The sequence below is a fragment of the Helicoverpa zea genome, chromosome 31 (assembly GCF_022581195.2).
Source record: "Helicoverpa zea isolate HzStark_Cry1AcR chromosome 31, ilHelZeax1.1, whole genome shotgun sequence".
Lineage (NCBI taxonomy): Eukaryota > Metazoa > Arthropoda > Insecta > Lepidoptera > Noctuidae > Helicoverpa > Helicoverpa zea.
The window spans coordinates 11,849,720-11,874,874 of NC_061482.1; the positions used below are offsets into that span (position 1 = coordinate 11,849,720).

The following is a 25,155-nucleotide window of genomic DNA, read 5'->3' on the forward strand; positions in this document are numbered from 1 at the left end:
TAAAAGGCTTTTTTTTTACATTATGGACTTCTAAATTGATCCATCTTTGCTTCGCATTTAGTTAGTGTTACAGCTTTTTTATCGTCCCACTGCTGGGCACAGGCCTCCTCTCACGCGGAGAAGGATTCAGCATTTAGTTGAAAATATTAAATTCTCCAGTGATGTTTATCAATAGCCAGCTTTTAATGACAGCGGAATAAGGTAAAGAAATATTGTCGCAATCTTATATCGCTAGCATCTTTAAAAGTTATCATCTACTTGAACATTCAACCAACCGATTTTGGCGACCGATGCTCTACCACAACCTCAAGGTTTTTTTAGTAAGAACAGCTCACTGGTTTTGTTCTTAGTGCCTTGAAAACTATTAAGAGGTCCTCATATTAGAAAGATCCTGTTTTAATTGATGTTTAAAAAGTAACCAGCTTCAAGCTTGACACCACAATACATATATGGAACAAATGACAACGGACAATAAGTTTTGATGGGTGAAAACGATAAGCAGCTATTTCACAACCCCCACGAGTATCATAAATCTTCAATTAAAACTACGACTTAAACTAAGTTTAAATGAAACTAAACGTCAGTTGGTGGCACCTTCTCTCACAAGCAGTTCCTCAGTGTTACGAATGATGAACAGGGAACGCAAAGTGATTCATTTGTCTCTCGACTGTCGCCTGCGCATATTTTTCGACGGAGTAGGTACCGGGAAACCAAGCAAGTCAGATAAGCAATGCTACAAAAAGGAACTTTATTCTACCCAAAAAACTGTTGAAGAGGTCAGACATGAGATCAATTCGTGTTAAAGGCATCCTGCTGCATCCTGTTAGGTTTGAAGCCGACCCCAACGTACTTGGGAAAAAGGCTCGGAGGATGATGACTTAGAAGGTTTTCTCAAGTTTTCAAGTTCTTATTGGTAAATTGGTTAAGCAGGTATTGTTCGTACATAAATTAAATTGGCGTACCGGTATTATTCAAAAAATGTCGACACTGGCAGCCCTGGAAGTGGGCGGGATTTGGGGCGTCACGTGACCTAAGTTATTGATTTTTGGGGTTCACGCTTGCGCACCGCGCCCTTCCCCTCTGTGCCACAATTTGGAGTTTGGCGCGAAAAGGACGTGGCTGCACCGCAGACTTTTCTCGTATCGCTCCACGAGTGATCGCTGTAAGTACCAAACAAAGCAACAATTTGTTGCCGGCTTTTAACTTTTAACACTATAACAGTACAATTACAGCCTGTTGTGAGTTTTCAACGAATCCTGTGAGGAACTTTGACCCCTGGAAGCGAGGTAAGTGCTAATATTTCTTATCTAGAGACTTGTTTCTAATATAACAGGCATGCTTTGTTTAATAATATTATGGTTCACGCATTCCTCATTACTGAAGTAACATAAAGAAGATTGATTGTGATTTTAAAACAAAAAAACAATAATCATAGTCTTCCTTTTGACGATATCTTCCAAGTTGAAAATACAAAAACTTTTAGAACTTATCGAAATAATTTTTAAAAAGTAGGTATATTTATTATAAACACTATTTAAATTATATGTAGTTTATTTCTTCTTTAAAATATAAGTATGATGTTTTCTATTATGGTCCTAACAACTTCGTATAAAGACGTACCTATTCAGACTTAAACCCTTCTAATAAAAAGTTCTGGACTGCAAGCACTTTTGAACTATGAGTTGGCCATGAAAATTAATCTGGGTCTGGCTCGTAAACATATTTTCCAAAGTCCTTAGAGGCTTAGCTCATACCGTCTTCGGGTTGTACACCTGGTACTTGAATATTTTCAGATATATTGAAGCACAATGAAATCGTCAGTGTCTGTTCTGCACGAGTTTATGGCGCAACTCCGTCAAACTCCCAAATTTGAGTGCATCTCCGAGGTACAAATATCGATGTAGTCTATTGTTATCTTGTATTCATTCATGTATTTTTTATTTTATTCTATTATTGCTTTATATGAATATATTTCAATAAAAGTTTATTTTTATTAATGTTTAAGACCCCTAAGTTATATTTAGTCAGCAAATTATTGGAGCAGCTTTGTCCCTGGGTAAGGAAAGTTGACCATCCATTAGGAATTGCTTTGTATTAGTTCGGTTGGTGAGTGGCCCCCACATCTACTTTGAATGTATCTGGGGAACCGAAATTGTACTTTGTCTACTCAACCAAAGGTTTAGATGTAATGTTTTTGTAGTTTCTTCAATAGGTACTTATATTGATTTGCACTTCAATGGTAATCTGATAAAATTTTATGGTCAAACATTTAATCAAAGTTGACCAAAAAGTATGATCTTGTTTTTGATACTTAACTCATGGTCATCAACATCATCATCATAGGTCAGCACCATTCATTCATCATTATCATCATCTATCGGTTCCATTGCTATTTAATTTTATATTTATTAAGTTTCCTATATTTAGATAATAGTTACTACAGATAACCAACTCCGTCGAAGTTGAAGAAGTGGGTATTGCATTTTCTACTTTGTGTAGGAACTTATTTTATTTCATTTCTATTTCTTTGACAGACTCCAAATTCTTAAAGTACTCTCTCTAATTTTACATCAGGTCATGCGAGGACATGCTCAATTTAGCTAAAAATAGGTATGTGTCTAACTAAATTGAGTATGGCGTTCCCCTGGAGACCAGAACGGAAACTCTTTCTCTCTCTCTCTCTTATTCGCTCCACTGACTATCAAGGTCTAAATTCAGCGTCTCGTGACTCTTCCTATCTCTCTTCTCTTCCTTTCTTTGTTAGATTCGGCTTTCAGTCTTTTTGTGTTATCTTTGCTCTTGGGGCTTCAGGCAGTGCCTACCTAAAGAAGACAGGTGCATCTACTTCCAACTATAATGTAAGATGTATTTCTGGTGATTGGAGATTGGTGATTGGAGATAATAGTTTAATTTCATCCTTAAATTATCGAATATTCAACAAGCTTTATTGTTGACAGTTTGGGAAACAACACAAGCCCGTGTTCAGATACCGCTGCACGGCCATCAACGAGGTGGTGACGGGCACTGGTCGTACTAAGAAGGAAGCGAAGCAGCTAGTAGCTCGCCTAATGTTGCAGCAACTTGCGCAGAAGGGGTACCTGGTGCCCGGGGAGTATGCTACTCCCGCATACATGCGAGAGATGATGGTATAAATTACTATTAAAATAAAAACCCAATTTGTTTTGTATTTATTGGGCTTAACTGCTCAAATCACCTCTTAGGCCCCTGATTAGGACATATTAGGCATTAAAGTAGTAGTCCCGGTAGGAAGAAAAAAAAATGTAGTCTCGCTTTTACTGTAGAGCCGCACTAGCAATATCGAGTCCTCAATAGTTAGCTTTTTCGTAGCTGCTTTACTATAATAGAAATGCAATAAAATTGCTAATAAAAATGAAAGAAGTATCGTATTGAAGAGTTATTGCCGCATTCACAGAAAAAGGCGGGGTTACCGGAGCGCAGCTATGTGCGTCTGAACACCGAACTGTGCAAGGATTATAACCTAAATGCGGTTGAGTATGAGGTGTCTCCTGACACTGGCACACGCGACCACCCGCGCTTCACCGTAACGGCTCGCATAGGCCTGGTGGAGCGCGTCGGTGTGGCTTCTACCAAGAAGCAGGCATACCAGCTCGCTGCTGAGCAAATCTACAAACATTTGCGCACCAAGCTGGGTGTCACCGCTGCACATTTCAATGAGGTAAGACTCATCGAGAAGCTACACACACGTGGCTGTTCTAACCTAGTGGTGGTGTTTGATATAGCGAGGAGCGTGGGGATACTTAAAAAGGTGAATAACTTTGCAGGAAGATGCTTTGTTCCGTGCGTATGAGAAGGGTTTGGAGCGCAATGCTGCTCTTCAGGAGGCTCTGCATAACTCGCGCCTGATTCAAATGGAGAGTGAGTATTCCAAGTCATGAGAAATTATTTTTATTTATTATAATAGCTCATGCGAATCGACCGATACCTTAGTAATATTGCAATACTCAATGTTTAAAATTCTCTGTGTTGGCTGGCCTTATTAAATAATCGTGGAACTGGTTCAAATTAATTAACGTTTGTTGCAAAGCTGTTAACAAGATACCTACGCATTATTTGCGAATTCTGATTTCTTTGTTTGGTAATTCTAATTATTTAGGATTTTGGTAGATAGTCTTATCGTATGTTGATTTTATATTTTTCCCGCAGAAGCTAGAGCTGCCGCTAAATCAGCTGCCAAGAAGAAGCCAGTCGTGGTGAACGAGCCAATGATGCGCCCTGAGTCACCGCCGCAGAGCGCGTCCGACGTGGTGGCCGAGACTATCCGCCTGGAGCTAAACCAGATGGACGCGCCTCCACCGGAGTACTTGAACGAGACTCTGCCGGAGCCCAACGTGGCAGGGTACGCGGCCGCCAACGCTGCCGTCATGTTCATAGAACGCACCATGGAAAGACTCGGACTCTAAATGTCTCGAGATCTCCCACTACTTATCGACTATTATATCATTTTCTTAATGTTTAAGCCCTATTGTGTAGTATTGGTAGAATTTACTCATTCAAGGCTGTCTAAGACTGAATAGTTTGGATTAATGTATTTGATGGTAATTTACCTACCTGTGTAATGAGGAATCATGGTCTGGTCTTTTCCGAAGTTACTTTGCCCATCCAACTCGCTTGAAGCTGGGCGATTCTCGGTGAATGAATTGTCATATCTTTTCGTACCTAGTTGTATATTTAACTTCGCTTTCTATCTACATATCAAGGCGTGATTCTCATTGCAGATGAATAGTTAAGCGGCAAAGGAAGGGTATTTTCTGACGTGTAGGCGCAAAATTAATTAAGGATGGTGGTAGGCACGAAGTGATTTAATTATTTCGAGCTCCACCAAGGCAAGTGTGTGGTCGACGGCCCTAGGCTGGACCGAAGACACCACATCAGTCTAACTTATTGAGACAGACTTGGAAGTGGTAACTTCGTACACACGTTAACGTCGGGCTTTTAGATATACGAGTATAAATACTCATTAAATGTATTTTTTTTAAGTACTTAAGTAGTGACGTAGTATCCTCTACTGTATTCGATGTAATTTTTCTGAGTGATATATAATAAACTCAGTCAATTCGTTGTTTTATTTCACCCCTAAATATTAGTGTACTAAGTACGGTAGACTGCACATCAGTGGCAAATGTCATACACCTTAACTCAATAGTAATAAGTACGATTTTCCTATAAAACTTTTACCACTGACCTGAAGTTGACTGCACAAATGTCATACACCTTAACTCAATAGTAATAAGTACGATTTTCCTATAAAACTTTTACCACTGACCTGAAGTTGACTGCACCAATGTATTAGTTGTTGTATTGTGTATGTAGGAGTTTTATTTCAATCCTATGTGCTAGTGTACTAACATAGATACGTATAGCTACGTCTAGTTATAGCTTTGCGACTCTCTCTACTTTTTACTATATAAAATAAGACAAAAGCCCTGAATACTGAAACCAAAAATTGATGACTGATTCCTAATACTGTGAAAGTGGTCCAAAAGCTTAATTGGATGCTTAATTATCAGTAGGTAATTAAAGGACTAATAAAGACTCAAATAGCAGCCTGGGGCCCGATATTCCTAAGTTGATAATGTCAAAATTGAATCGCAATAGCAGTTTTTACCATGTCGGACATTCTGCTACTAATATAAGACCAATCGTATTCCAACGACATTCGATTGGTTTGCGATTGGTCTGCCATTTTGGTGATTTTGGTCTTTGTTTCTGAACTAACAACGCATCGTGCTTTTGAAGTTAGTATCGAATTGATCATAGTCGAATCAATGTAGCGGCTTATATTGCGGTTTTCCACATTAGGTAGGTATGTATAGCAATCACGATGGGAGCACGTCGCTAGTGAGAAAATGAAACCAGGATTTAGGCTAAAATGATTAATTTACTCTCACATACATTCACATGTTACGTAACATCTAATAGGACAGTATATAATTTGTATAATTATTATTATATTCATGAATCATTGTAAGTTTTATATAGTAATACTAAACGATGTCTGGATCTCTTCAAGGCAACTTTTATTCTTATCTTTTTAGTATGGTTAATTTGACGTCTGTGAAATGATAAATACAATTTTAGTAAATAGTTTCTAAATCTTGTTAGAAATTTGGAAGCCCATGCAAACATTAGATATTTTATTGAACTTTGCCTATAGAGAGCAATTTTATGAGAGAACATAACGTCCGATGCACCATAAACTAAAAAAAAACAGTAGGCATTTCAACATCCCGACAACACGATGATGGTAGCATAGCCATAGACAGATCCAAGGGCGTAAGTACACACAACAAGGGCACAGAATTGTGTGAAACTGAAGACATTCAATTAATAACAACTGATAGTTTAATTACTTTACTTTTAAAATAAAACTCACCACTACTTGTCGGTCTGATATTCCTGTGAATAAAAAAAAATACAATAAAAAAATAAATACAAGTTAATAAAAAACGGCGATGAACAGCCGATTTGATTTTATGTTAAACCATATTTCGAGGTGGCATTGATTGCGTTAAAAATAATAAATTTCCATCCCTATGAGGGTATGAGTTGTTTAGAAAAATAAATAGATATAAATGAATAACTAGTCTCTGGTAGTTCTAGCACATACAACATCCAGCACTTGTTTATGGGACTTTGTGATAAATAAATGAGTTGGTCAGTGACCATTCGCTATCGTATAAAGCTGTGTCTATGCTAGACGAACACAACACGAGCGGAGCACGAGCCGAACACAATTCGTCTAGTGTGGACCAACTTACAAGCCTCTAACGAGCGCGCTGCGAGCATTTCGTTCGTGCTCGGCTGCGTTCCGCCTGTTGTCGGTTTTGCCCTTGTAAAAATTACGACGCCCGATAAAAATTTATAAAAAGGGCTTGGTTGGCTACAACAGCGGCGGCTACTGCAATATTATTAATATCGTCCATATTCGCCAAGAGCCGCGAACTCACTGCGGAAAACTACGTTCGAGAACAGTGATCGTTGTAGGTTCGTTGTACGTCCACATTTGACGCCGCGAACGACGGCTCCGCTTGTGCTTCGCTCGTGCTCGGTTCGTCTAGCGTGGACCCACCTTAAGGTTCTCACTCAAAGAAAGTGGTACTTACCTACTTGGTCATGACCCCAGACTTTAGAATGAAATGATGCAAAATGACAATGGCTGATGAGATCAAAATTATTTTTCACCTTATGGTGTCTAAGCAAGAAATCGAACATGTCTGATGCCGTTCGATCTCCTTCGTACGTTGCAATGAGTTTCCCATTAGCGTACAAAAAATACATGGGAATGGTCTTTACTCCAGCGAAGTCGGCAACCTTTGGGTTCTCAGAGGCATCTATGGCGTAAAGCCTCACAACGCTCTCGTCTTGCCTCAGCCTAACGGCCAAGTTGTTAAAATCGGGTTTCATTTCTGTACAAACGGAGCACCCTGAACAAAAAAATAGAAAACAGTCTTACCGCCAATTGCAGAAAGGTCGATTAAAGTTACAGCTTCTTTAAATCTATTGCTGACTCTTTCTTTGTCAACAAGATAAAAAGTGTTAGTAATAGGTATAAATAGCAGATTTAATGACGCTTTAATTTTAATGGGCCTTTCTGCAACTGACGATTGGTTAACTTACGGTGTTCTTAATTTTATAGCTACAGTCTCTAAGTACCTACAACTGAAGCTTCGATCTATATCCGGCACTTGTACAAAGTTGTATGCGCCTTTTCATTATGAGTGATTGACTAAATAGTGAGGGAAAACTTCGTCAAACAAACGTGTCGAGAAACGTTCATCCGCCTTTCAGCGGGCATCATAGTAATATCTTTTTACATTGATACCACAAGTTACACAGTTTTGTCCACTGCCATTTTCGTAGGTGTCAAAATACCGTGGAAACATTCACACAACACAAAACAAAAGTGTCGATCGACCTTCGACATCTTTGAGAAAATCACATGTCATTATTATTATTATAACTTCTTGTTCGTTTGTTTGCGTTTCGACACCTCGAGGGAATAGGGGTAACGATGAAAATATCTTGGGAATATTAGTTGTTTTTTAGGTATCTATAGTCAGCCAAACTTTACACCAAACGGTGTGGATAGTCTTAAAAAGTTAGGTAGGTACCTAACTTTAACCTATAGACACAATTTAGTTCTACCTTTTTTGAAAAAAAATGCACACGTGAACAAAGTGGCAGGTAGGTACTAGGTAGGTCGAAGAAGCACTGGCTTGTAAAAGCGTTTCGGCTTAGCTACTTACTTATGCATATTCAACTAGGTCTTAAGAGGTCTTTGGAGGTAGGCTACATTTAGTAAAGTGTAATAAGCCCTTTAGGAGCACAAACCACGTTAACTTTGCTAACATTACTATAATTATCTATGTAGTCATGAAAAAACTTACATGACGCATAAAACATGACGAAAGTAGGGGAAGACGAGCTGATAACTTGATGAAAGTCAGCATCACTGGTCATGTTGACTTGGTCGATAAAGCCAGCCCCTTGAGATGTGACGTCGCTCTGCGATGTCGCGTAAGTCCCGGCCTGACTATGTATGGACTAGAAACGAAAATATATACCGTCAGTTGCACAAAGCTCCATTAAAGTTAAAGCTTCTTTAAATCTATTGTTGACTCTTTCTTTGTCAACAAGATAAAAAGCGTCAGCAATAGATTTAATGAAGCTTCAACTTTAATGGACCTTTGTGCAACTGACTGACAGTCAAATTTCGTTGAAGGAATTTGTTTATGAATGTTCACTTTTGATGAATGAAGTTTGTCAAAGATCTAAACATTCCATTAATTTACACGAGCAAAATAAATTTGGAAACACCGTCTTTACCTTTCCACCACCTGTGTAATCCCTTTTATTCTTATCCAAATAGCTAAAGTTTACAGCAGGGTATCCCCGGGCATCGTAATTGGCACACATTTTTTTAATCATGGTAGTATCCACAGCACCGTAGGCTAGCGTAAGGTTCTCAGAGATTTTGTCTGCGGCCCTCGTAAGTCTGTTCATCATTCGCGGCTCAGTACCTTTCCAGTAACCATACCCTAAAAGTTAAGAACCAAATTAAAAAGCATTTATTCAAATTACGATGAGAACTCGAAGAACTTCTCAAACGTCCACTTCGCAGCAACACATTATTTTAAGTTAGGCCCATAAATTGGAATGTCTCATGCCAATCTGCTTGTTACGTAGAGGATAGTCATAATCAGGGGAAGCTGTTTCAATCAACTGAATAAACATGTTTACATCCCTCCATGATGACATGAGCGAGGGGTCCTGGCCCTCAGGCGCATACCTGTGTTCGGAAATTAGTGGTGAGCCACCATTAAGTTTGACGAGAATTTACCCCATTCCTGAAATAGCGTCTGGTGTCAACCCATATTTCTTTTTTCTCTTATACACCTAATGCAAAGTTCTGCATATTTACAACTACATATGTATTTTCCTAATTGTTAATACAACTGGTACTTACATGGCGCAGAGAGCATAACAACGACGTGCTTGATCTTGCGCAGTGTTTTTCTGAATGTCGCATTGTCGAGGTGGCGCCCCGCCCATGGCCTCCCGTAGAACGGCAGTCTCGGAGACTCTTTAGGGCCCTAAATTCGTGCTAAGAGTTAAAATAGAATATCACATCTTTATCTTCAAAAAAGCTCGTGGGGGCCCGGCCTAGTGGATAAAACACCAACCTCTCAGTGTGTGGGTTCGATTCATGGGCGTAGCCAGCTTTGGGCTCAGGGTGGGGCAGCAGTCAACCTATCCCCCGGGGGAGGCCCTCCGATTTTTTGTATCTTGAGCCGATAATCTCAAACTTGTTAATCTCTTAATTTGAGAGGTTTATATTTTCAGGTACAGAAAATAAACAATCACACACAGGATAAAAGCCAAAAGTAAGGGCATATAGTTTCTGAACACGCGAGCGAAGCGAGCGCGAAATTTTTATCGGACTTAAACCAAATATTACGTAAAATTTAGCCCAAACGTACTTAACTTTTTGTTTGTTGACAAATGCAAAAACAAGGGCATATAGTTTCTGAATACGCGAGCGAAGCGAGCGCGAAATTTTTATCGGACTTAAACCAAATATTACGTAAAATTTAGCCCAAACGTACTTAACTTTTTGTTTCTTGACAAATAGGTACAAAAATAATATAGTTTCTGAATACGCGAGCGAAGCGAGCGCGAAATTTTGATTATTTTTTAAGACTCAAAACCAAAAACTACGTAAAATGTCGCCCAAATATACATTTTCATGAATGGGGACTAGGTACGACACACCCGATTTAAGTCCATACGAAAACCCCCTCGCTCGCATAGATAAGTCGATAAAAATAAAGTTAGATAACATATAGCAACGTTGCGCAGCTAAGCTTCGCGGACCTCTCGAAATACCTCCAGGGACCACCAGTGGTCCGGTTAAGAACCACTGTGCTAAACGATCGTTCTATTGTACAGGTCGTACATGGCTGGGCAAGCAAAATAGCGAGCGCGGTTTTTACACTAGGATAAAATTGCATTACCGAAATTTTGATCACACCTACCAGTTCCATCTCCATCACTGCATTATTTTTTGGATTAGATGGACGGCTCGGCTCGCTACGCCACATAGCACCTATTCTTTTAGGGAATACGGCTCGCTTTCAAATGACGCACGCACCGCGCACGTTCGGGAACTCGAGCGTGCATTTTGTTTTGATCGCGCTCTTTTCAAAGTCGACAATTTTTTTGTGCAATACTTAACTTACGGATAGTATGTACATATGATTGGTGATGTTGTTAGTTAGACTTCGTAAAAAAAAAAAACATTGTTTAATCAGACACCTTATAGGTCAGAGCCAGGGTCCAGGGTGGGGCATGTGCCCCAGCTTGCCCCAGTGTGGCTACGCCCATGGTTCGATTCCATGTCAGGCAAGCGTGGTGATTAAAACTCAATCCTTCTATGGGAGAGGAGACCTGTGTCCAGCAAAAAGGTTGATAATGATGATGATGATGATCATTGTCTTCTTCATTAATAAGCCAGAACCAAAACTACAGCAGGCCCGGCGCCCGGCCAAACAACGGTGAGGCTTCAGGAACACTATGTCATCTATGTATATTAAGTACCTACTATCTGCGATACATGTATCTACACACATCCTAGCAGTAAGACCATGGGGGAGAGAAACATGGCCGTTAAAATGAGAAGCGGGCACGATGTCCTTGTCTTAATCTTTAGATACTATAAATAAAAACTCACTTCCCATTCGTAGGTAACTTCAATCAAGATTTCAAAGACGAAGACAAATGTCAGCCACGAGCAATTACTTAGCAGAGCTTTGGTTTCAGAGATGGTATAGAATCTACCACTATTACTCTACCGATAATATGGTGATGAATTAAGTCCTCTGCCCGAAGGGTCGTATGGATTTATGTCTGTACACAATAAATAAAATCTAATCTACTGAAGTGATGTGTATAGGTGTAGGTACAGATTTCTCCAATAGATAGTGATGATTTAGATATAATTATATTAATTTGTATCCAGGTCAAAAAATAAAACAATTATATAAAAAATGATTAATTTATTCTCACAGATACTCACACGTTACGCGACATTAAGTAGGAAAGTTTTACTTTTATAATTGTTATTTCATTATAAGCTCGTATGTTAGTAAATGATGTCAAGACCTCAACTTTTATATACAAGCAAATGTTGACAATTGCGATAATGTATAAAAAAGCTGCGTTCTCTTCTCATGGCATCTTTAATTTCTATCTTGTTAGTACGGTTAATGTCACATCTGCGAATTGATAATACGATTTGAGTAAAAAAATATACTCAATACACATAAATGCTTTGTTTTTATATAGTTTCTGTGTAACCTACGTATAAAATATTTTGGGAATATGGAAGCCCAACTATTAGGTAGTTCATTGAAGTTTGCTTATAGATAGTAAATTGTATAAGAGAGAACATAGCGCTCCGTGCCTCAGAGTAATAGAATTGACCTAGTATTAACTTAGAGGAATATAGAATATACCAAAAGTGTTTCGGTAAAGACAGTATCGTCACTGCCAGAAACTGATAAATGACAGTGACATAACCATTTAATTTTTTTTTTGGATGGGGTAAATCCTCATGGACTTCCTCCGAGGCCCGAATTCCCATCGGCTGTCGAGCACCAAGCCCAGGTACTTCATGGTGGGCCCGACAGCTATCTGGGCCCTGACAGTGACATAACCTTAGGTTAATATTGGAAGTTCGATTCGGAATTGGTTTAGAAGTTATGAGGTGTCTGAAGTAAAATGACTTTACCTGCCTTTTTATCGATTTCGAAGGTTACTTACACGGGTTTTTTTTTTTATTAGTTTACTTGTTTATTAGGAAGTTTAATTAGTTTCTCTCCACTACCATCCCTTATGCATAATATAAATTTTGCTAATAAGCGCAAAAGTTTGCCGAGCACTAACTGTAACGCCATATTACAGAAATATCTATCCTATCGCTATAAAATAAAATAAGTACAAGGAATGTCGAGGCAAAGGCCTCTTCTATAAACATATAACAATATAATGCAACGTAAATATCAGAAATGAAAACAGTAAATATTAAAATAACATTTTAAACAAATATCACGTTGTATCCACGTAAATTAATGTAAAGCAATATTAAAAGATTCAAATTTCGAAGTGATTGAACATCGTTTCAGGGAATTACTTCATGACGCTTTTTGAACATAATGAATTAGAAGTGGCGCAGTTATAAAACCAGCGTTTGGAATAAAAATAAATACTTCTATTATTACTCTCAGTGGTGTGCACTTGGAGAGGCTTATGTCCAGCAGTGGACTGCGATAGGCAGATGATGATGATGATGACTTCTATTATATGAATGACTAAATATATCAATTTCGTAATAATGGATTTACTGAGTATTGGTAAAAGTTGTTTGACTATACTGTTTGTGATATTCATTGTGATTATTATGCGCAATACGTATGTATGTCTAATAAAATATTTACTACATAATACATTTCGACTAAAAAGTCACCTAAGTATTTCTTATACATAGAAAAATAACTCGTACCTACATTAGAATAACAATAATTGGATTTTTATTTTGACTAAGTTTAGTTATTAGAATATGTTTCCATTAGTCTTTTAAGTAATGCTTATGTAACATTAGCAGCTAACAACATGAACACTATAACTAGCTCGAACAACATTGCAAAAATAGACAAATCTTCTTACAGGGTAAAATCAAATAACTACTTTGTGTATTGTCAATAGTTCCAAAGTCTTATTGTTGAGATTGTATACAAGTTAACATTAATAAACACGTCTACAGAATCTAAATACTAAGAATGGATACAAAACAAAGTTCTGAAGTATCTCTGTGAACTACTAACTATTGCATACTAAAAAATACTATAAATAAATGCGAGTTTAGAACGAACTAAATGATGAGACGTGACTGTTTATATGCTAGGATCACAATTCGTCTTTCACCTTCTCGTTTTTGACGCAGAACTCGAACATGTCGGCTGTTGTTCTAACTCCATTGTAAGTGGCGATTTCATGTCCGTTGGCGAACATTTTGAATGTAGGCAATGTTCGTACGCCGGCGATGTCAGAGGCCTTCGGGTTCTCAGCGGCGTCAACTGCATAAACCTTCACTTTTGTATCTTCTCGCCTCAACTTTACTGCTAGAGCGGTTACCTCTGACTTCGCTTTGCCACATAGTTTGCACCCTGTCAAACAAAATATATGTGTAACTCATCACGAATTCTCAGAAACTAAAGTGCTAGGAGTCTCATACAAGGACATGGCCGTTCATAATATTCTGTCTGTCTGTTGTTTATTTTTGCTGATTCTCGATTAGTTGATCGTCAAGTCGTTAAAGCGCGCATGGCTTAAAGTCACATTAATTTTTTGTGGAAATATTAACATGCTGCTTCTTATCCAGACATGGGACACAGCAAAACCGCGGCAAACAACCAGTGTAACCATAAAATAAGGCATTTCTAACATCAAAAATATATCTCTATGGAAATGGAGACAAAAATACTTACACGTAGCATAAAACATAACGAAAGAAGGAGTGGGGGCGGCGATAATTTTCTCAAAGTCCACATCACTGGCTAATATCACTTCTGGGCCAAAGCCGGACACTTCTGTGATCTCCTTCTGCGACGTCGGGTGAGTGCCTGCCTGGCTGTGTATGAAAGATATGAAGTCCTCTTCCTGGAAAGGAAGACGTTAAATGTTGATCATTGAAGATATACCTTGTGGGTAAGGCCACACCGTCTCGAGCAATTATCACTCTTCATATAAACTCGTGTACTTGTGCTTGTCATTACAATAACAGATTATCCCCCGCACTCAGCGACATTTAATGGTTACTTTAGTCATTCCTTTTCTTTGAAAATTCGTCACAAATTTACCGATTTTTCGATACCCACATTTGGTTTCTGCCAACAACATAACCAGCCATGTAATTGCCACCCATTGCTCAAATCAGTTACTTGACAACTGAACATGGTTTAGTTATCGTCATAGTTAAATGGTACAACCCGACGTAAGAGTTTAAATTGTTAAAAAAATATTGATGAAAATGTATCCTACTAAGTTCGGCCATTCAGAGAATGCGTTCCTGACACGTCGCGATTGAACTGACGACGTAACTACATTCATTGATTATTGATATAATAATGTTGTTTTAATGCTCCTCAATTGTTAAAACGGTAAACAACCAGCAAAAATATTTTTATCGTAACTGCAACGCCATTGCAAAGTTACGTCGTCAGTTCAATCGCGACGTGTCAGGAACGCATTCTCTGAATGGCCGAACTATAATATTATATGCGAAAGTTCGTTTGTTTGCTACGCTTTCACGCAAAAACGACTTAACCAATCATCACTTTGTACACATATTCTTGATAGTGCTAGAATGAACATAGGATAATTTTTATCAACACACCACGCGGCTGAAGCCGCCGTTGGAAACTAGTAATAATATAAATTTTACCTTTCTACCACCAGTGTAGTCCTGAATATTCTTATCGTAATAGCTAAAGTACTTAATAGTGGGGTATCCTCGGACATCGTAATTGGCACATAGTTCCTGATCCGTAGTACAGTCGACCGCGCCAAATGCTACCATTAGTTCGTCAGCGAAATTCTCTGCGGCCCTCACAAACTCCGGCTTAGTACTTTTGCAGTGTCCACACCCTGAAAAAAAAAATGGAAGTTCCAAGAATCACGCCTTAAAAAGGAGTCTGATAGGATCATAACATGTGCTTAAGGTATATTGATGGCCTAAAATGGGGTATTGAAAAGTATGACATAATCATGACAAGGCCACAAAATTGAAATCTTACCAATATCAGCTAGTTTAAAGTTCGCATGTATGTGGAGGTTTTCCAAGCCTCACCGTGGAAATAATGTATGCTACAAATCACCGTTTCAGATGACCGTATTTTGACGCGTACAAGAGCTTATTCAGGAGCGCTTGCTTGAACCGACAATCATTATGTATGTGATGCTAGCGCTTCTAAGTGCGTTAACACGAGTTTACGTTTGTAAGTGGCAAAAGTCAGATAAGGGAATATCACGGGAATCAGCGTGATTACAACCGCATTAGGACTACTCTTACATATATCATATCATATCATTTATTGCATTCCATAATGTACATTTGGTGGAAAATATAAAATAATAGAGGTAGTCACAATTATGGACCCTGATGGGCACAGCAAAATAGTTAGAAGAGAGGAAGGCGTAATATAATGTAATGTAAAAAGTGTAATATAGTAGTATCACAGATTATACTGAGGACCCAAATGCTCCGACGACGTAATAGTCAGTTTATGCCATAACTTTCAGTGGAAAGTTTTTCCATGAAGTGACGTTTATGATGTGGATGAACCCGAGCCTAAGTTTTGTAAATAGATGTTCTATTTGTGGTACTTACATGGCGCATAGAACATAACGACGGCGTGCTTGATCTTGCGCAGTGTGTTTCGGAAAGTCGCGGAGTTGAGGTGGCGCACGGCCGTCTCTTCCTCCGCCCACGGCTTTTCCGGGGGCGGGGGCGGTGGTGGCTCTTTAGGATCCTAATACAAATACAATTACGCATTAAAATATCAACCTTTTTATGTTTCAGAAACGGATTATCCGTTATGGTATTTAAAAACGGTTAAAATCATAGCTGAAAATTATAGCACAAAAGATATCTTGTAATATTCTAGGCTTTATTTCAAACTTGTTCAGTGAACTGAACCCAAGAGCCCTCATATTTCTTAAAATCAATTCGTATGTTTTAAGAAAACTTTAACAAAGCGGCCCGGAGTCTGGAGGTTGGTGGTGATACCCTCAGCCTCGGGAAAGCAAGAAGGTATAGGTTCTGAACCAAAAGTCTCTCCGGTGGTGTCGGATTGCCGCCCGGACAATGAGAGTGAAGGAATAGTGAGTGCACTTGTGTCTGCGCAGCTGGCTACTTATTTGAAAAAAGATATCGAGACCGACAATAGTTCGGGATGCCATTAAATACGGACAAAAGTACAAAATGGATGTCACAAACCTTAATGAAACTAATAATTTGTTCTTCCTGCCTAGCATGACCCGCGTCGAACTGGTATTCTCCCTTGCTGAAGTACTTAAGGGTCGGATACCCCTTGACTCCGAATCGTGAAGCGAGCTCTGGTTGCTTGGTCGCATCCACTGCTGCCAGAATGCCGTCGATCTACAATCGAAAATAATAATAAAAACAACTAGCTCCTGCTAGCTTTTTTAGTCGCTTCCCGCACCCGGATAAAAAGTCTACGTTATACCTACATATTAATATAGGTACTAAAGAGGAATATTTTTTTTGTTTGTATAATAATACAGTTGCTCCAATACAGTCGTAGTAATAGGGATTTGAAAAATTATGTTGCTTTTGTGAAACTAGACTGGAGTAATATAGGCTATAGTTTTTCTAGGTTAAACCACGAGTAAACAGCCAGTTCTGTTACGTGACAGCTATATTACTGGCAAGTTTAATAAAACACCATAGGGTAGGTTAAACAGATTGAATTAGCATCTATAATATTAGTCAGGATTATTATTAATACAAACCTTCTCGGTCTTTATTTTCTTGGCGGCTTTCTCAAACTCGGGTTTGATACGCTTGCAATGACCACACCACGGTGCGTAGAATACTACGAGTGCATTCTTAGCATTTGCTAAAGTATCGTCAAAGTTGGTAGCTGAAAAAAAATCATCATGTAATAATCATCTGCGCATTTTCGAAACCATCGTTACCTATTTGAATTGCATACAATATTCATAATATCTTAGCACAGAAATCGGAAAATATTTGGTCCACAACACACAAACTACAAATGAGCGTAAACATTCGGGAAAAGTTCAATTACTATCAATACCTTTCAATAATTTGGAAACCAAATATTTCTGCATATACATACTGTTGGAAGTATGTAACACGAAAGGTTTATAAAATATTTACCAAATAAATTAAATATAGCGCATTTTTTGCTAAAACTCAATAAAAAATGATTTGTCAGTTGACTGTCACTGATGGTCAGTATTTCAAAAGTGACAGTTATGTGCCAGCAATAAAAGTAGGTATGCTAAAATTAAAAGCAAACTCCTTGGTCCATCAATGCTAGGAGCGCTGATCTGAACAGATTGCTTGGACCAACCATTATGTGACTTGACCACAATATTTTTTTAAGCTAAACGAAATTAAACCTGAGCAATTAGTCAAAATTTTATTGTTGAGGGCCAGCTTTACCCACACTTAAATATGTTAGATTTATTTGTGTTTTTTTGTATTTATCTTTGTTTTTTTTTTTTTTTAATTTATATCTTTTACACACCACCCATACTTTTGTTGTGAAAAATGTCTTAAGATATCAGGCAGTTACTAGGTACTTAAAATGTAAAAGTTCAAACTATCTGCTTCATCTATTTTTAACAACTCACCGGTTAAATGCACCACATCTGTGTCTTCAGACCAACTTTCGTCAACGACTTCTTTTTTCTTTTGTTGCATAGCTGTTGTAGGGTCCCTCATGAAGTCCACGATCGCTTGGCGTTTATTCTCGCCGTTGTATGGCAGTTTGTATTGACCTTTTCTGTGAAAAAGACAATATGTTGTGTATAAAAATATGCGATTTTATATGTGAATTATTTTGCTTCTACATTTTATTTTACTTGCGAAAACAATGTAGATAAAAATTTATTGCACTTCTTGATATTTTTTTCGTTGATTTGGAAACAACACATAAATGTTAGCTTTATGACATCAAAATTGTATAAGTAGGTTGAAAGAGTACTAACTATAATTGATATTATCAAAAAGAAAATTCTAAACTGTACTTACTCATAATACAATAATGTTGGGAATCCAGTAATGTTGTACAGTTGTCTTATTTTCGAGTTTCCCGGTTTGGCAACGTCGATCGCCGCAAGGAGAGATTCGCCCTGTAATTATTTGTAAACCTTTCAATACACAATAGTTTTATTTGAATTGATTTGAATGAATAACGAACTGAACTTCGGATCGAAGCAAGATAAAAAACTTAGTATTGAAGATATGTAGAAGTTGAATAGGAGTGTTTGTCAATTTCAAGAGCTGCCTTTAACTCGTAGGTAAATCATTTCAGGTTCAAAAAACAGTACCATAGAATAAGACTAGACTATAAGTTAGTGTACACAATATGCTTTCTTCTTACCTTTAAATCAGCAGCAGCTTGAACATACTCTGGCTTCAATGTTTTGCAGTAACCACACCAAGGTGCGTAGAACATTATCATAGATTTCTTGTAAGCACCCGCACCTTTCTTCAGGAACTTGTTGAGAGCCTAGAATAAAGAAAATGACGCATGAATTGGATGATGTTTGAACAAAAATTTGAAAGCAAAAGCATAAAGGGTGGTATCATACATATTTCAAAGAACTATTATAATACTCTGTTTTAACATAGGTACAAACATAGGTATTTCGCTTTAGCCTGTAAGTCCAAAGTTCGCTGCATTGCCCAAAAAGGTATTATTTGATTTCGCAACCGAAATGCTTAATGGCGCCAGCATGATTAAGGCTGTTGGTGTGCGGACTTGAGACAGGCCCTATTTTTCCCGCGTCCCAAGTGCATATTCCAAGCATTAAGTATAATACTCGTATGAAAAACAATAGCGGGTATCACCTGTGTATATATAGCGGGCAATCTCGCGTGTGTATTGAAATTCTCACGATATTAAAAATTAACGTAGAACTAGCGTTTTGTTGGTACATTTTGACTTTTTCCAAGTCATAACACAAACTACTCATTTCGAAGCGCCAAAGCGTCAAATATGACGAGTGCCGTATTTACATCGAGCTTAGAATTATACGTATTTAGCACAGGTTGACAAAGAGTTTACTTCAATTAAAAACAAAAACACTCATGTCTAATTAATTTGGCAATTCACCTCATACATGTCAAACGATAGAAATCTTATACTTTATTGAAGAAGATGAGTAGATAGAATGTCATAATTACCTACTCCGGTTTTAAAAACAAAACTGATCGAATCTAAACAAAGATCCGCTAACAATATAGTGTTGAGAGACATTGTTATCAGTAACTATAGTACAGAGCTACAATAATATTTTATAAAACATTTGCTTTGCTTTGTAATATAAGGCAGATAATTCATTCGGTTGCTACGCTAGCGTTCACAGTTTTAACTGTATCAATTTTTAAGCAGTTCATCTATACTAAACTAATGTAATACAGAAGAAATATTTTTAGATAGTTTTAGTTTTTTTGTACCCAGGTTCCGAAACTACTGAACTGATTCGAAAAATTCTTCCATTATTGGGAATCTAAACTATCCCCAAATAATATACAGCCTTACTTATAAACGTGAATTAAATATAAGTAATACTTAAGGGTTGTTTAAGAAAATTCTTACTTATAAACGTTGCTTAAGCAAGTCTTAACTACCATTTAATCACTACTTAAGACTTTAAGTAGTGACTAGTTAAAATGTTGCTTAGAAGGTGATTAGAGATTTTATAAGTAAGGGGGATAGGCTATAATTTGTCTGGATACAGAATTTTTTATGGGACGTAGATCAAACTGTGGTATATAATTTTTTGATCCAAATAAGCACAGCACCAAACATAAATTACATGGTCTTCTTATATTGCCAAGATATTAATTAGGGATTTACAAAAGATTTTCGCCAATTTTTTCGCCTTAAATAGTTAATAAAACTTTCACCTACTACAGTTCAATATAATATGTCCAGCATGCAAAACAATAAGAAAACTTATGTTGTTGAAACGTTGTTTAATGCACTGATTGCATTAACTGGCATGAAAAATTTAATTCTTCATGCCTTATTAACTTTTCAAACAGTATTCATAATCAGAATCGCAATTACTATTATCGTCGTCGTGCACATTATCTGATACTGATAAAGGATATTAATGGTTTTCATGCATTTGTTTATAAACTTAATTTTATTATATTTCTGGTTCATTTGAGGGAACTGCTTGAACAACATGTATATCATTATTTAATTTTCAATCCCGGGTTGAAATCAAGTACCTCACAAAATAAAATCAAGATGAATATGTAAGCAGGATAAAAAAAAAATAGAATACACAAGCAAAACGAATAACAGTAAACTTAAAATATACAAACCTCTCCATCTTGTAGGTGAAATATATCTGTGGCAGTAGGATCCTCATCCCACGGCAGATCTCCAGTTGGGTCCCTCAAGAAGTTTGACAAAGAATTGACAGACTCATTTCTGTCATAATCTTTATGGAATTCACCATCTTTGTAATGCTTGAGATAGTATGATTTGTCTGATCCTATCTTCAGTTTCTTACAGAGCTTTTTACCATCACTGAAACAAGCATTTGAATTAGAAAATGGTAAAAAATAATGCATTTGAGATCATCAGACTAATATATTTTAAGCATGAGTGTCTCAATGTATTGATGTGGATTTCGTTCATCTTTGTTATGCTACATTTTAAAGAAATTTGACAGACACATAATACAGAATACATAATTCAGAATAGCATGTAGGCTTTTTTGTCTGATTATGATAAATAAGTCCCTTGGGATATGTGTGCAAGTGTCGCTGGTTCAACTTATGTAAGCTAGTAATATTGATAAGCATTTCAAGCCTTAAGTGTATTTCATATGACTAAATATGAATCCTTGGCATCTAAGATACTTAGTATCCTGAAGTTACCTGTTATTGCAATCTATGATAGCAAGGGTGGCCTGCCCCTTCATAGCATCGGCTGTATCTTTGAAAACATCTGTGACAGTCTGACAATCCTTCTGATTATTCACAAATAGCATTAAAACATTAGTCTTAGTCCTTAACAATTTCTTAAACTCTTTTATATCACTTATGTCTGTTATGACTGCAGTTTTTTGTTTCTTGGCTTGCATAGACTCTTGTATTAAAATTATACATAACAGCAACAATATCTGAAAACATAAAAAGACAGGTCAATTACCACAAAGTAAAGTTAAAAGTCATTACATTCTCCTTGTTTCTAGAACTCTACAGAGAATGATTCACTATGGAAATGTATTGTGAGATCATAGAAAGCTATCAGAAACCGGGGGTAGTTTCAAATATTTGTGCTTTGTGTACCACTACCTATGCAAGGATGGAGCATCAAATTTGAATTACATATTGTTTTACTGTGATGTAATCACCTATTTTGCGAATTATTGAAAAGATAGTAGATTTATACATTGGGAAGACTGCCTCAAATTGTAACAACAGTAGTTGATAAGCTGCAGTAAAAAAATTGGTCAAAACAGGAGTGGGAAAAGAATAATCACGATTTACTCCATACAAAGGCGACAGGACTAGCGACTCTCACCGTCAGTCAAGACAATGGGTTGATTATAAGATTGGAATAAACTACAGTTATTTTTACTTCCAGTTCACCTTGGGTCTGTAGGTGCACTCATAGAATAAGAAAAAATATCTTTCAGAACAGGATACATTCAATTTGTAGCCGTTCACCGCATGTTGTAAGCTTCTGATAGCTCGCCGGCTGACTATTCACAACGCCTCTGCATTTTAAATAGCTACGTAAATAACCTGTTTTAACTACAAGACCTAATTTTAACCTGATCCAAGTGCTATCAACTAATCCTAATATTCTAAAATTACATAGTTAACAAAAAACTATAAAAATATTAAATCTAAAGATACAGTTATCTTTAAAGTGGGTACACGATACAACTTTTACAAAGAATGGTTCAATAACTGCTTACCTTCCAAAACGCTTTACGGTCCATGACCGCTGATTACAGCACCTTTTATTAAATAATAAAAGTTATTTTAATACAAATATAAAATTATTTTAAAACTAAATTGTAACTTGGCGAACGCTGGCCAGTACTACGTGACCCTATAAAACCTGACATGACAGTTAGCGCCGTGACGGTTTGTTGACACATGGTTGACACATCATTGCACTGACCAAGAATTTTGTAGATCGTTCTAGGTTCTGGAGTCAAGGAGCCTACACAGAAAGATGTGAAAAAATACTTTGAGTTAAAACCAGATCTACATGTCTAATCAACATAATAAATATTAAAAAAACTGGCCAAGTGCAAGTCGGAGTCGCGCACGAAGGGTTCCAAACATTATTTATAAAACTGACAAAAAAATCACGTTTGTTGTATGGGATCCCCCAAAATATTTATTTAATTCTAGTTTCCAGTTTGATAGAGCGGCATCATCTGTGAAAAGGAGATGGCCAAATTTTCATAGTAAAAAAACCCAGAATCGACAGCAACGAAATGGGTACCAATGGGTTCATTATGATAGACCTTTGATGGTGCCAAAGAATCCAGCCTGAAATCCATGGGGTATAGGAGCTATATCATATTTTCACAAAAATATGTTATGTTGAATTTATGTTGATTTTAAAGATTATTTACATAAAGGGCCATAAAAACGAGGTATACGAGTACTAATATTATACATGCGAATAGTAATATTACCATAGTTATAGTAAGTTCAACTCAGTCTTGCGCGCGGCCTTATGTGTGGGTAACCCTTGTACATACACAGTGACTTTGTGTGCGTGACAAGAGGTACAGTCGGGTACAAATACAGTTATTTAGGGGTTATGGCTGTTTAAAGAAAAACAGTTATTACGTAATTTAATGTTTATTTATTTATAATGATTCTGAATCGCTACTTGAAAAATCAAATGATGAATTTTCGGATTCGCTACTCTCACCGAGGTAAATTATAAAGGACAATGCCTAAAAACGTCCCCACCCACCAACAGACTTGAAAGTAGTGTCATTGGATGCGCCTCATTTAATAGATCATTTCTTATTATGGAGACATATTCCAAAAGTATGGGGTTTAGGAACTATAAGACAATTTAGTATCCTTAATAATCAATTAACTTTAAGTTTGTTAACCAATTACTCAGAGTTGGGTGGACCGATTTTGATGTTTTTATTTTTATTTTAAAGAATCTATCTCAAAGTTAGTCTAATTTAATTTTCATCAAGATCTTTTAAGTAGTTTTTTAGTTATCATCGGTTAAAATAATCGGTTTGAAGAGCCAGTGTAGTACTTCGTAAGGACACCTTAACCACCTCCAACAGAGTTCAACTAAGTGTCATTGGATGCGCCTCATTTGATAGATCATTTCTTATTATGGAAACACATTCCAAAAGTATGGGGTTTAGGAACTATAAGACAATTTAGTATCCACAACGTAACGTTAGGTTAGGTTAGTAGGTATACACCGTGACTTTTTAGTCGTCTTACAACGGCAGCCTACTTCATGTATCCAATGACTAGTAAACGTTCATATAAAAAAAAGAAAGATATGAGATTTGAATAATTTAAAAATAAAAAATAATTTATTAAACCCTAAACATTTAGAGTATGTCGTCACAGTAAAAAAATATCTATCGGATAAGGCGCTTCTGATGGCACTAGGTTCAACTCTGTTGGAGTCAGTAAAGGTCCATACAAAATCATTAAACCAATTATCATTCTAACCGGTGATAACTCAAAAGTTGCTAAAAAGATCCCGATGAAAATTATATTGGACTAACGTTGAGACACCTTCTTTGCATTAAAATAAAAATAATCAAAATCGGTCCACGCAATTCCGAGTAATTGGTTAACAAACATGACGTTTATTGATTGTTAAGGATATTAAAATGTCGTGTATTTCCAAAACCCCATACATTTGGAGTAAATAGTTTTGATAATCATGATCTATCGAAGGATGCGCTTCCGATGACACTAGTTTCAAGTCTGTTGGTGGGTGGGGACAGGGTCCATACAAAATCCGGCATTGTCCTTTTGACTCCATGTCAAAATGTCTATAGTATTTTTCTTTTTTCTTTTGTACATGTCGACAAGTATTACCCAACATCCCTTCATCAATATGACTTAAACGTTCATTTATGAGTTTCATTATTTCCGTCTTATTTTGGTCGACATTATGCGAAGCAATATTATTTTTTAAAATTCCTCACACATTTTGTTTACATTATTATACTTCGGCCGTTCAGAGAATGCGTTCCTGACACCTATCAGTTAGTCACGACTAGTGATGGGCACAACATAACACTGAGTTCGTTACCGTTCCTTCAAAATGAACCGCCGCATTATTTTAAGATTATTTTCGTTTTAAATTGGCGGAATCATTTGTTTTATATTTTAGTTATTTAAGTGGAAACCAAAAAAAGGTAATATTCATATAATAAAATTGTTTTATTTATTCTTTGTTACAAGTACATTGAATTGAATGTGCGAACAGAATATTAATCAGACTCCGATTTGCTTGAGGAGGTGGTGTCTTCATCATCATCTTCGCCTACATGTATAATTATATTATTATCAATAACAGAATCAATCCTGATATCTCGGTCTAACAAAAGCCGGGTAATCAAATAAAAACAGATCGAAAACACTTGAAAAACGTGGTCTATGCGCACGAAACGACAACGGACGACTGTTTTAGCGTCACAAAATGGCGGCCCATAACGCCATTTGGGGTTACCATTTTTAATCTAAGTATAAAAATGCGGTTTGGTCATAGTTTTATTTTTATATTTCATAAA

General features: G+C 37.0%; 2 protein-coding genes across 2 annotated transcripts; one reads left to right on the forward strand and one right to left on the reverse strand.

The window, feature by feature from the left end:
* The first annotated feature begins 1,132 nt into the window (after positions 1-1,132).
* Positions 1,133-5,087, forward strand: LOC124645238 (interferon-inducible double-stranded RNA-dependent protein kinase activator A homolog). Its single transcript, XM_047185028.1, has 6 exons — positions 1,133-1,286; positions 1,794-1,886; positions 2,958-3,146; positions 3,434-3,697; positions 3,804-3,897; positions 4,186-5,087. The coding sequence occupies exons 2-6, from the start codon at positions 1,809-1,811 to the stop codon at positions 4,440-4,442; spliced, it is 882 nt and encodes a 293-aa protein (XP_047040984.1). The 5' UTR covers positions 1,133-1,286; positions 1,794-1,808; the 3' UTR covers positions 4,443-5,087.
* An 813-nt stretch (positions 5,088-5,900) lies between these two features.
* LOC124644974 (protein disulfide-isomerase A5) lies at positions 5,901-22,457 on the reverse strand. The gene is made up of 18 exons (XM_047184672.1): positions 22,324-22,457; positions 21,275-21,519; positions 20,714-20,921; positions 18,756-18,884; positions 18,404-18,504; positions 18,004-18,155; positions 17,134-17,264; positions 16,598-16,759; positions 15,989-16,130; positions 15,044-15,246; positions 14,088-14,259; positions 13,525-13,766; positions 9,509-9,635; positions 8,869-9,080; positions 8,430-8,586; positions 7,225-7,466; positions 6,416-6,438; positions 5,901-6,094 (listed from the first exon to the last, which is right to left on the reverse strand). Exons 1-17 carry the CDS (start codon positions 22,345-22,347, stop codon positions 6,418-6,420), a joined length of 2,670 nt encoding a protein of 889 aa, XP_047040628.1. The 5' UTR covers positions 22,348-22,457; the 3' UTR covers positions 5,901-6,094; positions 6,416-6,417.
* Positions 22,458-25,155: the final 2,698 nt, after the last annotated feature.